The following is a 14,483-nucleotide window of genomic DNA, read 5'->3' on the forward strand; positions in this document are numbered from 1 at the left end:
GAAAATCGGGTTTTCTCACTTTAACATGTTCAAGCCGTGACGTTAGGTTGCAGATCAGCCATGCTCTCAATGAATGGCAGCAAAGGCTTGAGGGACTAAATGGCCTACTGCTGTTTCTATGTTATCCATTTGGACAGCTTCAAGAGTATGGTGCAGTAACCATTACAGCCACCAGCTTATAAGCTGGGCAAAATTTTCCAGGCTATAAGATCTATAGAAATGAAAGGAAAAATGTGAATGAGGTGGAGTAATAATATTGATAAAAGACATAATCAGGCGGTACGCTAGCACAGTGGTTAGCACTGTTGCTTCACAGCGCCAGATCCCAGATTCGATTCCCGGCTTGGGTCACTGTCTCTATGGAGTCTGCAAAGAGGATTTCAGTAAGGCGAGCAGGCAGTAGCAACAGTTTGGTTGGATTTAAGGAACAGCAAAGAATGTAAAATTCTGGTTGCCTGCAGAAATGATGAAACTGCAAGAGAAATAAATACAGAGATCACAGAAGCATGTAGCAAAAATAATGTGGGTTCTGATGGATGATTTTAATTTTCAAATGGATGGGAAGAAGCTGAACAGAAAATTGTGAAGTCACGAATTTTGAGAGTGTTTTCTGGAAACTTTTCTGGATCGGGTATGTTATTAGAACTGACAAGGGAACAAACCATAATAGACTCAGTGATGCGTAAAGAAACTAAAGTAATTTACAATCTGACAGTATGGGAACATCTTGCGAGCAGTGACGATATCATGGTTGAATTTTACACTGGCAAGGAAGAATCATAAACCAAGATTTTTTTTCCATAAACTTTGAAGGGATGAGACATAAACTGACTACAGTAAATGGGTCTGGACCATTAAATGGGAAATCGACAAGCAGTGGGAAGCATTTGAAGTGGTATTTGGTAGAATGCAAAACCAGTACATAAAAGGAAAAAGCTCAACTTGTGTAGTTAGGCAACCATGGACAACAAATGATGTAAGAAACAGTGTCAAGCTAAAAGAAAAGACTTACACAAGAGCAAAGAAACCCAGTGGACTGAGAGAGCTATATAAAGCAATAAAGGGATACAAAACTTATTAAGAAGTGCAGAAAGTATGAGAAAAACATTTCAAGGGATCAAAGCTAATGGCCGGGATTCTCCAACCCCGCGCCGGGTTGGAAAATCGCCGGTGGGGGCACGAGAATCGCACCACGCTGCTCCGCGCCGGCTCGACGATTCTCAGATGCCGATTTCCGGGCATCCGCTGAAAGCGGCCCCCCCAACGATTCAACTGGCCGAGTGTCCACCGAGTTTGGCCGAGTTCCACCAGCGTGGGTTACGTATGGTCCCACCCAGCGGGACCTCGGAGTTCTGTCTGTGGGGGCCGTCCAGGTGGGGGGGCAGGGGGATCTGACCCCGTGGGGGGGGCCTCCCCGGTGGCCTGGCCCGTGATCGGGGCCTGCCAATTGGCGGTCGGGCTAGTTCCGTGGGGGCTATGTTCCTCTGCGCCGGGCCCCTGTCGGGCTCCGCCATATTGCCCGGGGGCCGGGGCGGAGACGGGAACCCATGGTCATGCGCGAACTCGCGCCGGCCGTGGCACGCTGGCTTTCGGGCGCCGGAGCTTCGGACAGCACTCCGGCGCCATTTTAGCCCTCTAGGAAGGGGTGGATTCCTGCCACTTGAGGCCCGTTGACGCCGGAGTGGCTCGCAGCGCTTTTCACGCCGGCGTCAGAACTTGGCCGCAGGATTGGAGAATCCCGGCCAATGTTTTGAATGTATAACGAGGAAAGTAGGAAATAACAACAGCAACTTTAATTTATATTGCGAGTAATGAAACGTGCCAAGTAATATGAAGCAAAGCTTGACATAAAGCCACATAAAGAGCTATTAGGTCAGACAACCAAAAGGTTGGTCAAAGAGGTTGGTTTTAAGAAGTGTCCTAAAAGAGGAGAGCAAAGTGAGCAGGTCTAGGATGTAGACCGTTCCACTGTTATCCAACTAGGTGGGGCTGCTCTTACCTGATTCCATTCTTATCTATCCAATCATGGCTTCACTTCCTGCTCCTGTACTGTTATGTCTGTCCCCCAAGGATCTTTGACCATGTCCTATTTCTCATCATGTGCAGATGCTGGCGTTGGACTGGGGTGAGCACAGTAAGAAGTCTTACAACACCAGGTTAAAGTACAACAGGTTTGTTTCAAATCACTAGCTTTCGGAGCGCTGCTCCTTCCTCAGGTGAATGATGAGGTAGGTTCCAGAAACATTTATACAGACAAAGTCAAAGATGCAAGACGATACTTTGAATGTGAGCATTTGCAAGTAATTAAATCTTTACAGAGCCAGAGAGAGGGGTAACCCCAAGAGGTGTGAATTATCTCAAGCCAGGACAGTTGGTAGGATTTCACAAGCCCAGGCCAGATGGTGGAGGGTGAATGTAATGCGACATGAATCCCAGGTCCCGGTTGAGGCAGCACTCGTGTGCGGAACTTGGCTATAAGTTTCTGCTCGGCGATTCTGCGTTGTCGCGCGTCCTGAAGGCCGCCTTGGAGAACGCTTACCCGAAGATCAGAGGCTGAATGCCCTCGACTGCTGAAGTGTTCCCTGACTGGAAGCTATTTCTCATCGACATGCTGCCCGAAAGCAGAGCAATAGTTTCAGGTGTTCACTGGTGACTCCAGCCTTTTTACACAGCGCCACATCTCCTGACTCCCCCACAGTTGCTAAATTATCACACTGCTTATCTGACATCCAGTACTGGATGATCATAAATTTCCTGCAATTTCCTCCATTCCTTAGTTACTGACTCCATCCCTCTCCATGGCAACAATCTGATTTTAAGCCTGTCTGTTCGCAGCTTTGGTGTCACATTTGATCCTGGGATGAGGTTTCGACTTCAGATTTTTGCCATCACTAAGATCACGTATTTCCATCTCTATAATATCGTCCAATCCCCTTGTCTCAGCTCATCTGCTGCTGAAACCTTCGTTCATACTTTCATTATGACTATTCCAACGGACTCCTGGTTGGTCTCCCACATTCTACCCTCCATAAACCTGTCACTCTAAACTCTGCTGCCTGCGTCCTAACACGAAGCAAGTCACCTTCCACGATTTGTCCTGTGCTCGCTGAACTGCACTGGCGCCCAGTCAAGCAATATTCTGGTTTCAAAACTATCATCCTTCTTTATAAATCCCTCCATGGCCTCCCATCCTTATCTTTGTAATCTCCTCCAGTCCCACTATCCAAGATATCTATGCTCTAATTCTGGCCTCTTGTCCATCTCTGATTTTATTCGCTCCCTATTTGTGGCCTTGTCCTCAGCTGCCTAGCACTCAAGCTCAGCCATGCAGGTAGTTATTGCCTCTGGGAACCTGGCTCCGGGAAAAGTGCACTGAGGCGGGAATATGTTGGGGAGCTATCCTGAAGAACCGTGTTGTAAAATTCTACCCCTGACCTCCAGATTCACTTCCACGGTGTTGGGAAAACTCCAGTCATGAAATCAGTACTTCGTACTGATTATTTTCACAGTAGAAGAAGAGGTTTAGAGCGGCAGTGATACAAGAGATACTCGAATGGTCACTTTGAGAAGTCCCAGAGTGACAGCACTTGAATAATTTGGTATTACGTAAGCAAAGGATATTCTGGGTGCAACCACATTTACCACTATCGGGCTCTGCTCTCCTCTGTCAAACTCCACTACTCTTGGTTCTCTTGTTCTATTGGTGGCCATAGATTCAGCCATCTAAGCTCAAAGTACTGAAATTCGTTCCCTCCACCTTTCTCTTCTTAAAACCTGCCTCTTTGACAAAACCTCTGGTCACCTGTTCTAACATTGCCTTCTTTGGCTCCCTGTCAATTTTGTGTCGTCTTATTTTCCTGTGAAGTACCTTGTGATCTTTACTATGTTAAGGGTACTGATTGGGGAGGGGGGTCACCGATGATACATCTTAAAACTGAATTGTTACCATGCCACTAGAGTAGTTTGACATAAGTTATTTTATTAAAGATTGAGATGAATTATAGGACTGAGTAATCATTATTAACCATTAAACAGGTATTTTTAGGACATAGCAGTAATAAGTAATCAAATGGGATTTAGGATTGCTAACTTGACCAAAAGGACATTATTTCTGACGCCTTGGGTGTGATTCTCCCATGCTGCACAGTATGGGAGAAACGGCGCTTGCGCCATTTTTTCCCGCGGTGCCGGTCCGACGCCGGCAGGCGATTCCCCGAGGAGCAGAGAATCGGCACCATTTGCGCCGGCGTGTTTGGCATGGCGCCAGTCGCGGGCTGCTGTCCGCGGCCAGGCCGCCGATTCTCCGGCCTGGATGGGCTGAGCGGCCGCGCGGAAAAAGCAGAGTCCCGCCGGCGCCGTTCACACCTGGTCGCTGCCGGCGGGAACTCTGCACGTAGGGTCGGGGGCGGCCTGTGGGGCAGGGAAAAGCGCTCCTTCACCGGGGGGGGGGGGTGGGGGGGGGGTGGGGGGGGGGGGGGGGGGGGCTCCGATGGGGTCTGGCCCGCGATCGGGGCCCACAGATTGGCAGGCCGGCCTCTCCAGCCCCGGCCCTATTTTATTACGCAGCCGGCCCCTGAACCCCCATGCCATGTTGGGCCGGGGCCGGCGCGCTGAGGAAGTCCCCTGCGCATTCGCGAGTTTGCACGGCCGAACTGCGCATGCGTGGGTTGGTGCTGCAGCCATTTGGCGCCGGGAAGGGAGGCTGGAGTGGCGTGAACCACTCCAGCGCCGTGCTGGCCCCCTGTGGGGGCCAGAATCGGTAGTGCCCGTGCCCGTTTCACGCCATTGAGAAACGTAATGGCGTTCACGACTGCGCGAACACTCTGTTTTTATTTCGGAGAATCGCGCCCCTTGTCTTTGTGAAATAATTCAGGGTGCTGGTTCTGCTGTTCTGCTTCTCACAAACAGTCAGCAAGCTGCTGGGATTGTAAACAGCTGTCAGGATGAGGATCAATCATGCGCTGCTTGCGACTTTATTGGGTGAAGTTTAAACACTGCTTGCAATTCTATTGGATAAGCTTTAAAGTAGCAGCTTCAGGGATTGGATCGCGTCCAACTGGGGTGGGCTATTGATTTTTGAACGTTGTATAATTACTGTGTTCGGGTCTTTGTTCGGCAGAACAGGTCTTGGCCGATATCCAGTCTGTTCTCCGTGTGCACGTAACAAGCTTGATTAAATAGCCACCTTGTCCAGGTTGTAGTGTTTTGTTCCTCCCTGTACTGAGCTGAGCCACAGGGAATAACCCCACGTGGAAGCTGACTCAGTACACAGGTCTTGAAACCGCTCCTACATCAGGTACTATATAAGAAGAAGTTGTATTGATCAAAATGATTCATTAGTGTGTGAACGATGATGGACCTGGAGCTAACTCATCTTTTAAAGTAACTCACCAAACTATCTTCAGTTCAGTTAAATATTTTGGAGTTTCTTTCAGTTACCTACCTCAGGAGTTTAAACACATTTAGTCGGGCCTATGATGAGATGGAGGTACCTGGACTGTAGACATTCAAGCTTGATCCAATAAATGACCTTTTCTTGATTTGTGTAACCAGACTTAGAAATTAATATATGAATTAGGAGCTGGAGTTGGCCACTCGGCCCTTCGAGCCTATTCCGCCATTCAATGCAATCATGACTGATCTGATCACCTTTATGGATTGTCCAATATGTTACTATATGATAGTGTAGCCAGGAGGACCGCCCTTGTGACATCAACAGGATATTATGATTTTCAATGTCATGTTCCTCATGTGGCCTCTTCAATCACTTCAAAGATACTGAAATCCATTCAGTAAGACCAGATACAAACCAACAGATAGGGAGTGAACACATACTGTAACAGTTAATTCCAAGTCTCAGTCTTGCTTATTCTCTCTTCAAATATGGAAAAATTAATAAACTGTACATACTGCCCCATCTGTTAGGTAACTTGTTTTTGGCAGAACTACTGCTAATCGTTAAAATGCTCTTTTACATAGTATTTAGATTCTAACTTCAGGCCTAGGGCTTTATACCTGAGTCTCTTCCTTAAAATATGTTTTAAAAGTAATCCTTCGTGCTCACAGCCGAAGAGAGTGAGGTGCCAACTTCTGAGTACTAATTTGCTCGTGGGCCTGTCAATGAACCCAACTACCGTGCCAACCTCTCGTGGGCTATGAAGTTAAAAAATACATTTCTGCCACTCTCAAAATGAATGCTGGCTGTCCTTGCTAACAGATCTGAAGTAGGACAATTGACAGCATCAGTTTGAAGCAGGCTGTGAAGTGAACAACTTCATAAAATCACATGTCTGGTTACGGCCCACACCTCAAATATCCTTAGTCTATGGCCTTCCCGCTTTATTCTTGTACAAATTTTTTTTTTTTCATAACACAGCCCTTAAACATAATCCATTTCTAAATTCTTTCTTTGGATAAAAAAATGAATTCAGATCACTAAAAGTATCAGACAGGAAAGATTTGCATTTCCCAGTAATCCAGATTTTACTGTTGTTAAGGGCAATTAGGATCAGCCAAGGAAAGAATTTACCAATGAACAAAATTTAGGACTGCACTTGTCAGTCTGGGGGGTAGGGGGACTTTAGCTTCATTGAGTGTTGTGGATCTGTTTACTGCTTTGGTGCCAGCTGTACATGATCTGCATCCTGTCATCACGCATACACACTTCTTGACAATAATGTGTTTCAAGTTTGTTTACGGTTTAGAATATTTAGTAACCACAGCTTAAAGCTAAGTTGTGTTCAAGAAAACGTAACCAGGGCAACCGTCTCAATATCTTCCGGGAAGTGTCTCTGGGCAGACATTTTTTTGTATCCTGTTTTGTAAAATGGGTCTGCATGTCTTAATGTCTGCTGAGGCTTAAAGCCTCGCCTGCTTAAGCTATGTTCCTCCATGTCAGTTTCTGCATTGTTGTTAACTTTTTCACACGCAAACATCTCTCTAGTTGGGGCTTTATTTTGTTGGGTAAGTTAACAAGTTTCACGTGCTCATTAGCAGACATATCAAATATGGCCTGAGAGTTGCGATCCCTCAACTATATTCAAAATTCCTGCCTGAGGTGCTCCCTGATTTCCTTTTGGGCAGGAAATTACTGTTCCTTCCCCCGCATGAGTCTGATCCAAACGTTCTGTTAGGTGGATGCCAAAGGAGCTTGGAGTTGCACTCACAGAGCAAAGGTGTTTCTCAACCCTCAACTTAGCGTTTGTGTCTTAGGGAACATGTGCATGTGGTAATGTTATGGCTAAAGCAAAACATGATGCACTGAGATCTCTTAATCCCTTGACTAAATAACATTAGAATAATGAGTAATGGGTGCATGTTGCATTACTGAGCTAAAGGAAACTAAGGGATGTTCTGAAACATTTTCACTGATTATGTAAGATAGAACCTCCATTACCATTTGGATTGATCAGTCAAACTTGATGGATACCTTGGAACCTTTGTTTTATATTTATATTTGAGCAGCGTGTGGTTTTCTGCCTCTTTCCAGGTCACATTCAGTCAATCTCTTCTGTTGAAATCTGAATGGGAACATTCTATTTGTTGTAATTCGTTATTGTATAATATTTATTATGGTTTACGTAAGCTTTATAAAGTAATAAAATGCTTCTTTTTGGTCACTATTCTAGCAACGACAACATCTTCTGGAAAAGACCCATCCATCCACCTGTGAGTTTATTTCTTGTCAGGTTTCTCTGAAAAGCTTTCCAAATAGAACATACAGTGCAGAAGGAGGCCATTCGGCCAATCGAGTCTGCACCGACCCACTTAAGTCCTCACTTCCACCCTATCCCCGTAACCCAATAACCCCTCCTAACCTTTTTTGGACACCAAGGGCAATTTTAGCATGGCCAATCCACTTAACCTGCATGTCTTTGGACTGTGGGAGGAAACCGGAGCACCCAGAGGAAACCCACGCAGACACGGGGAGAACGTGCAAACTCTACACAGACAGTGACCCAGTGGGGGATCGAACCTGGGACCCTGGCGCTGTGAAGCCACAGTGCTATCCACTTGTGCTATCGTGCTGCCCCATGTTAGCTATTTTTAAATTAATTTCTTTTTATGCTTGGGCTTTCATCAAATAAAAGTGCACCACCGGCGCACGACCTCAGGGAAGATGTCTAGGTATTGTACATATGAACTGGGAAGGGAAGGTCATGGGGGTAACATTATAATGTCATCTGTATCAAATTGCCTGAAGATCATCATCTCATCTGGGTTTAATTCTTCACTACGAGGGGGGTGTTTTCATGCAAAGAAGGAAGATTACCCTCCAGATTAGGCACCCTTTATAGATGTCTGGGAGTGGAAAAACACTGGAATTAATTGCAGTTGGAGTTTCATTAGCTTTGCGAGTGACTCTCCCGTGGTACATGGATAGCCTCTGAAGGTCAACATTAAGTTGCAGTCCTATGACTCATCCATTTTTTGTAATTTATATTATAAATTCAATTAAATGTAAACCATGTTAAAAACTAAACAAAAAAGTGCAAAAATGTTTTCAAAGAAGCTCTGTGTCTGTCATAACTTCAGATTAAACCTGTCATCCCACTCACAAGTTACTCGGTTGCTGCACATCAATTTTGAAAAAAATGAACAATTGAAGTCATATTATGCAATAATGCTAACTGAAACAAATCACTATCAGTGGAAGTTTTCAGTTTTGGATGTCCCATTTGAATTTTGCCAATGTACAATTTGAACAAAAATTTGGAAAAAGCAATGTGACTCCGAGTAGCAATGTTGTTCTCCTGTGGTAGTATAAAGGGTTAACAGATGGAATATGCTAATATATGATGTAGATGATAATGTGCCACTGATATTAGTCAATAATGTTTGAGATTATTTTGAGAGAGTGGTTGGAACACCGTGCCCAGGAGCAAACATGCCTATTCTGTAACCTGTTAACATCGTTTTTAATTTATTTCTTTATTTAAAAAAAAATTTAGAGTACATAATTCATTTTTTCCAATTAAGGGGCAATTTAGCGTGGCCAATCCACCTAGCCTGCACATCTTTTGGGTTGTGGGGCCGAAACCCACGCAAACACGGGGAAAATGTGCAAACTCCACACGGACAGTGACCCAGAACCGGGATCAAACCTGGGACCTCGGCACCGTGAGGCTGCAGAGCTAACCCACTGCGCCACCATGCTGCCCTTATTTCTTTATTTTTATCGGATGTGGGCTTCACTGGCTCGGCCAGCATTTGTTGCCCATCCTTAACTGCCCTTGAGAAGGTGGTGGTGAGCTGCATTCTTGAACTTCTTGCAGTCCATGTGGTGTAGGTGCACCTACTGTGCTATTAGGGAGGGAGTTCCAGGATTTTGACCCACCGATAATGAAGGAACAGCGATATATTTCCAAATTAGGATGGTGAGCGTGTTGGAGGGAGACTTCCAAGAGGTGGTGTTCCCATGTATCTGCTGCTCTTGTCCTTTTGGATGATAGTGGTCATGGATTTGAAAGTTGCTGCATAAGGAGCCTTTGTGAGTTCCTTGGTGAGTGCTAATAAACAAGTGTTAAGCAGGTACCAGGGTACGTCTACAGTCTGTCTACTGGCCAAGTCCCATGCCTAGAGTCCAAGACAGAAGGACCGTTTCAGAACATGGTAGCAGCTGTGGAGACACTAATGGACACAGAGTGGAGAACACGTTGATAGCAGCTCACGACAAATCAGCACGAGAAGGAAGCACACTGGTGAGAGGTAGTGATGATCATATCGGTTGAGCAACCTGCCCTTGCTCCACTCGTTTGACAGCCTCGAGGACCGACAGAGAGGCCAGCAATGGAAGATATGGAGATGCCATTTTCTACAGTATTGAACAGCATCATGACAAGGAGCAACATCTTCAAGTCAGTTCCTTTCTTTATGCAGTGGGCCCAGTAGCAGACAAGGCTTTATTAAGGCAGGGCGTGCAAGGAATAACTTCAGACTTTGAAAATATTCTTAAAACCAACTTGATAATCGAACAAGCATGTTTTAACCAGCAGCCGTAATGACCTGGGGAATTGATTTATTTATTTCTAACTGACCTATATTGTCTAGCTAGTTCTTGCTGAAGGGTGAGCTAATCTGTGGCTGTCTAGGATGAAGAAATCTCTGACTTTCTGCTGACCAAACATGATCTCACTTTGGATCAAGCAGTCCAGTTTGCGAGGCAGGCTGAGCTTCTGAGAATTTAACCAGTCTATAATTCGACACAACTCCGAGGTTTCACATTATTCCACAGTGGCCACATCCACATGAAAGCCTGCTAAACTAGGCAAAGGGACAGGAAACCCAAAGACGACAACCATTTTGAGATGTCTGCGTTGTGGCATGGAAAACCCAGCATTGATGCCAGAACTGCCCAGCATACTGGTTCCAGTGTTGCAAAATTGGACATTTCAAGCATTTCGGCAAATCCAATAATTTTAATCAAGGTGGAAGGCATGTTTTATTCGACAAGAAGTGGAAGATCAAGATAAAGGCTAAATTACAGAGTTCCGAGGAGACGTTGATAGTCCTAATCCAGATTATTGGTCAGTTACAGTGCAAATTCAAGGCTTTGATACCACCTTTAAAATTGATTCTGGAGCTGTTGTGAATATGTTAGCAGATGATCTCAACTGCAACCACTGATCCTTCGTTCCTTAGACACCAAATTATAAGGTCCACGTGGCATAGACCTTCCAATTAAAGGCAGGATTGGGGGAGCACAGTGGCGCAGTGGTTAGCATTGATGCCTCATGGTGCCGAGGTCCTAGGTTCGATCCCGGCTTTGGGTCACTGTCCGTGTGGAGTTTGTACATTCTCCCCATGTTTGAGTGTGTTTCGTCCCCACAACCCAAAGATGTGCAGTGTAGGTGGATTGGCCACGCTAAATTGCCCCTTAATTAGAAAAAATGAATTGGGTCCTCTAAATTTATTTTAAAAATTAAAGGCAGGATTATTGCTGCTCTTAGCTCCAACATGCGACAGATCATCGATCCTCACTACATGATCAAAGTGAATCCTTCTTGAGTGGCATCCTTACTGAGTGGCAATGTTGGCATACTTCTAGGAATCCTACAACAAACAGGTGATGCCCACCATTTGAATGAATCATTGTCTTTCTTGCAACAATCTTCAATCTTTAATTTATGAGCAGTGGAAATTCAGCCTTCAGAAACTGAGGAGGTTTATACAATCAGAAGTCAGTTCCTTTCTTTTACAGAGACGCCATCCACTGGGCCCGAGGTAGTGATTGGAGTTATGAATCTCTTGGTTCTTCATGAAGCAAGGCCAGAGGTGGCAGAAGGTACTACAGCTGAATTGGCTCTGCCTAGAAGATAGTGATGAGGACAACGTCCTTGCAGCAATGAGTGATCTCTTGGAGGTTGAGTTCCTAGAAGAATCTTTTTAGTTGATAGACACACTATGAAATCTCTGTGGTATTTTTAGAGGAGTCAGTTGTGTTTTTAGCCAATGAGTAACTTTCAAATTTTAGTTCCACTGAACCTACTGATGTATTGTCAAGCCTACCTCCTGTCGTTCAGCAAGATCTTCCACAAAGGATGCTTTGTAAGGGTCCATAGAGGATCACACGGCCAAAGAGCTGGTACCTTCCGGGGGTGAAATTAATGTGACACCCAGACTTCAATCCAGCTGAAATCTTCTTCCCTCTAGAGCCGGAGATCAGCACCAAAGCTGCGGCAGAATCTTTAGCACTTCTTAAGCTGCAGAATCGTGCACAGCAATTTTCTCCCAGAGTTAATTGTCAACAGGAAATTCAACTAATTGCAGAACAAGATGCTGTCTCGCCTCCATATCCTCAGCAATTCTCTCCATTACCTGTAATGGAGTAACGTCACACAGAGAGAAGTGTAACTCTCTTACCACTACCTACAGAAAGTAGACAGTCCTCTGAAATATCATTGGAAAATAATCTATTTTTCATTTCCAGACAGTCTTAGAGGAATTTGGTTGTTTTTTACCCTTCTTCATCTAAGTTAATTGAAATCTCGGATCTTTAATGCCGTTACAGTTTTTGATACAGCAGTGAATAGTGTAGCTGTGAGTCTTCCCTGGAGCTGATGGTCATTATTATTCTGAAGCTTAATTTTTCCAATTAAGGGACAATTTAGCATGGCGAATTCAACTACCCTGCACATCTTTGGGTTGTTGGGGTTAGACCCACACAGACACGGAGAGAATGTGCAAACCCCACATGCACAATGACCTGGGGCCAGGATTGAAACTGGGTCCTCGGCACCGTTACCACTGCGCCACCGTGCCGCCCCTTCTGAAGCTCTTTCTCTGTGTGTTCAAATTCCTCATGTCCTAAGCTCTTCTCTTCTAGTTACAGAGAGTCCAACGGCCTCTTCCTCTTCTCTCTTGGATAAGCCTTTTGTCGAAGCATCTTTGTTGCCCTTTTAGTTCATGGCATCTTGAAACCAACGCTCTGCTTCCCAGCAATGTTGCTGAAGTTCTGTCCTACTCTGCAGGTGATGATGTCCTACCAGATGCAGAAGAGGACCCTCATGTGTCCAAAACGTGTACCCTAAGGGCTGAGAATACCGTGAGAGATTGAATTCCCAAAGTCTTTGACTTGGGGAGAATAAGAGCAGGAGTTGGAGTTGGGTAGAATCTGTAGTTGTAGGAAAGGAGTTACAGAATTGGAACGTAAACAGTTTAAGACATAGGGGGCAGGATTCTCTGATCCTGAGGCTAAGTGTTGACGCCGTTGTAAACTCCGTCGCATTTCCCGACGGCGTCAACATGGCCTCAGGATCAGCAATTCTGGCCCCTACAGGGGGCCAGCACGGCACTGGAGCGGCCCACGCTGCTCCAGCTGCTGATCCTGGCGTTAACTGGGTGCCGCGGGGTCCGCGCATGCGCAGTGGCACCGACGCCAATGCGCGCATGCGCAGTGGCTCCCTTCTCGGCGTTGGCCCCGACGCAACACGGCGCTGGGCTACAGGGGCCAGCGTGGAAAAATGGAGGCCCCCAGCCTGAGAGGCCGGGCCGCTGATTGGTGGGCCCCGATCGTGGGCCAGGCCACAGTTGAGGCCCCCCCCCCGGGGTCTGCCCCCCCCTTCCCCTCCCCCCCCTAACCCCACCAGGCCCCCCCCCCCACCAGGCTGTCCCGGATTCCACGCCGAGGTCCCGTCGGCTAAGAGTAGGTTAGAACAGCGCCGGCGGAACTCGGGTTTTGTGGTACGGCCGCTTGGCCCATCCCGGGCGGAGAATCGCCGGGGGGGCCCGTAGAGCGGCCCTCGACCGGCGCCGCTCCGACCATCCGGCGCCAATGGCACCGATTCTCCGCCCTGTGGAGAATCGCGTCCCGTCGTCGGGTCGGCGTGGCGTGACTCGTGCCGGTCACGGTGATTCTCCGGCCTGGCCCCGGGCTGAGAGAATCCGGCCCATGGTTTCATTTCCGGCCCTTCCTGCTGTCAAGATCTTCCAGTCCCGCTGATGGTGACCCCCTTCGGCGCTGGGTACATGGCGGTTTGACCGGAGAACAATGCAAAACACCGGCGGGACAAAATGATCCCACCGCCAGCCAATGGCGAGCCACTTCTGGCACCAGAAAACATGCCACAGAGGGGCCGGAAAATCTCTCCCTATCACGTTGTTGTTAAAAATGAGGTAGTGTACCGGAGCGGGAAAGTGTATTGTAACGGATGAACAGATAGTATATGCTAATGTATGACATAGATGATGATGTACCACTGAGATCAGTCAGTCATGCGTTGGACTCTCGAGAGTGGTTGGAAGACCCTGCTAGGAAAAATCCCTCCCTATCACGTTGTTGTTAAAAATGAGGTAGTATACCGGAGCGGGAAAGTGTATTGTAACGGATGAACAGATAGTATATGCTAATGTATGACATAGATGATGATGTACCACTGAGATCAGTCAGTCGTGCGTTGGACTCTCGAGAGTGGTTGGAAGACCCTGCTAGGAAAAACGTGCCTACTCTGTAACCTGTTTAGATGTAATACTAATAAACACGTTTTAAGCAGATAGTGCTGTTTGTCTACTGACCAAGTCCAACACGGGGCAGCACGGTAGCACAAGTGGATAGCACTGTGGTTTCACAGCGCCAGGGTCCCAGGTTTGATTCCCCGCTGGGACACTGTCTGTGCGGAGTCTGCACGTTCTCCCCGTGTCTGCGTGGGTTTCCTCCGGGTGCTCCGGTTTCCTCCCACAGTCCAAAGACGTGCAGGTTAGGTGGACTGACCATGCTAAATTGCCCTTAGTGTCCAAAAAGGTTAGGAGGGATTATTGGGATACGGGGATAGGGTGGAGGTGAGGGCTTGATGTGGGTCGATGCATCCCCCAGAGCCCCTCCCCCCCCCCCCCCCCCCCCCGAGGACTCCGGTAGACGGCGACAAGCTAGGTCCCGCCGTGATGGACCATGTCCATTTCACGCCGGCAGGACTGGCCGAAAAGGGCGGCCGCTGGGCCCATCGGGGCCCGGAGAATTGCCGGAGGCCGCTGCCAACGGCCCACGA

General features: G+C 47.0%; 2 protein-coding genes across 16 annotated transcripts in view; one reads left to right on the forward strand and one right to left on the reverse strand.

The window, feature by feature from the left end:
- cmss1 (cms1 ribosomal small subunit homolog) overlaps positions 1-14,483 on the forward strand; it is a 544,867-nt gene that overhangs the window by 175,545 nt on the left and 354,839 nt on the right. For 4 of the 15 annotated variants that reach the window (XM_072513512.1, XM_072513503.1, XM_072513513.1 and 1 more), the window contains exon 2: positions 7,629-7,668. The exons of 4 other annotated variants lie outside the window; for them this stretch is intronic. Coding sequence is in view for 7 of the 11 variants with exons in the window: in XM_072513503.1 (XP_072369604.1) it covers positions 7,629-7,668 (40 nt within the window). In the remaining 4 variants the exon portion in view is untranslated. Of the gene's footprint in view, positions 1-2,106; positions 2,172-7,628; positions 7,669-14,483 lie in introns of all 15 variants that reach the window. 7 more of the 15 variants (XM_072513506.1, XM_072513505.1, XM_072513501.1 and 4 more) reach the window with 3 other exon arrangements.
- filip1l (filamin A interacting protein 1-like) overlaps positions 1-14,483 on the reverse strand; it is a 373,822-nt gene that overhangs the window by 115,890 nt on the left and 243,449 nt on the right. The window lies entirely within an intron of this gene.

This window comes from Scyliorhinus torazame, chromosome 8 (assembly GCF_047496885.1).
Source record: "Scyliorhinus torazame isolate Kashiwa2021f chromosome 8, sScyTor2.1, whole genome shotgun sequence".
Taxonomy (NCBI): domain Eukaryota; kingdom Metazoa; phylum Chordata; class Chondrichthyes; order Carcharhiniformes; family Scyliorhinidae; genus Scyliorhinus; species Scyliorhinus torazame.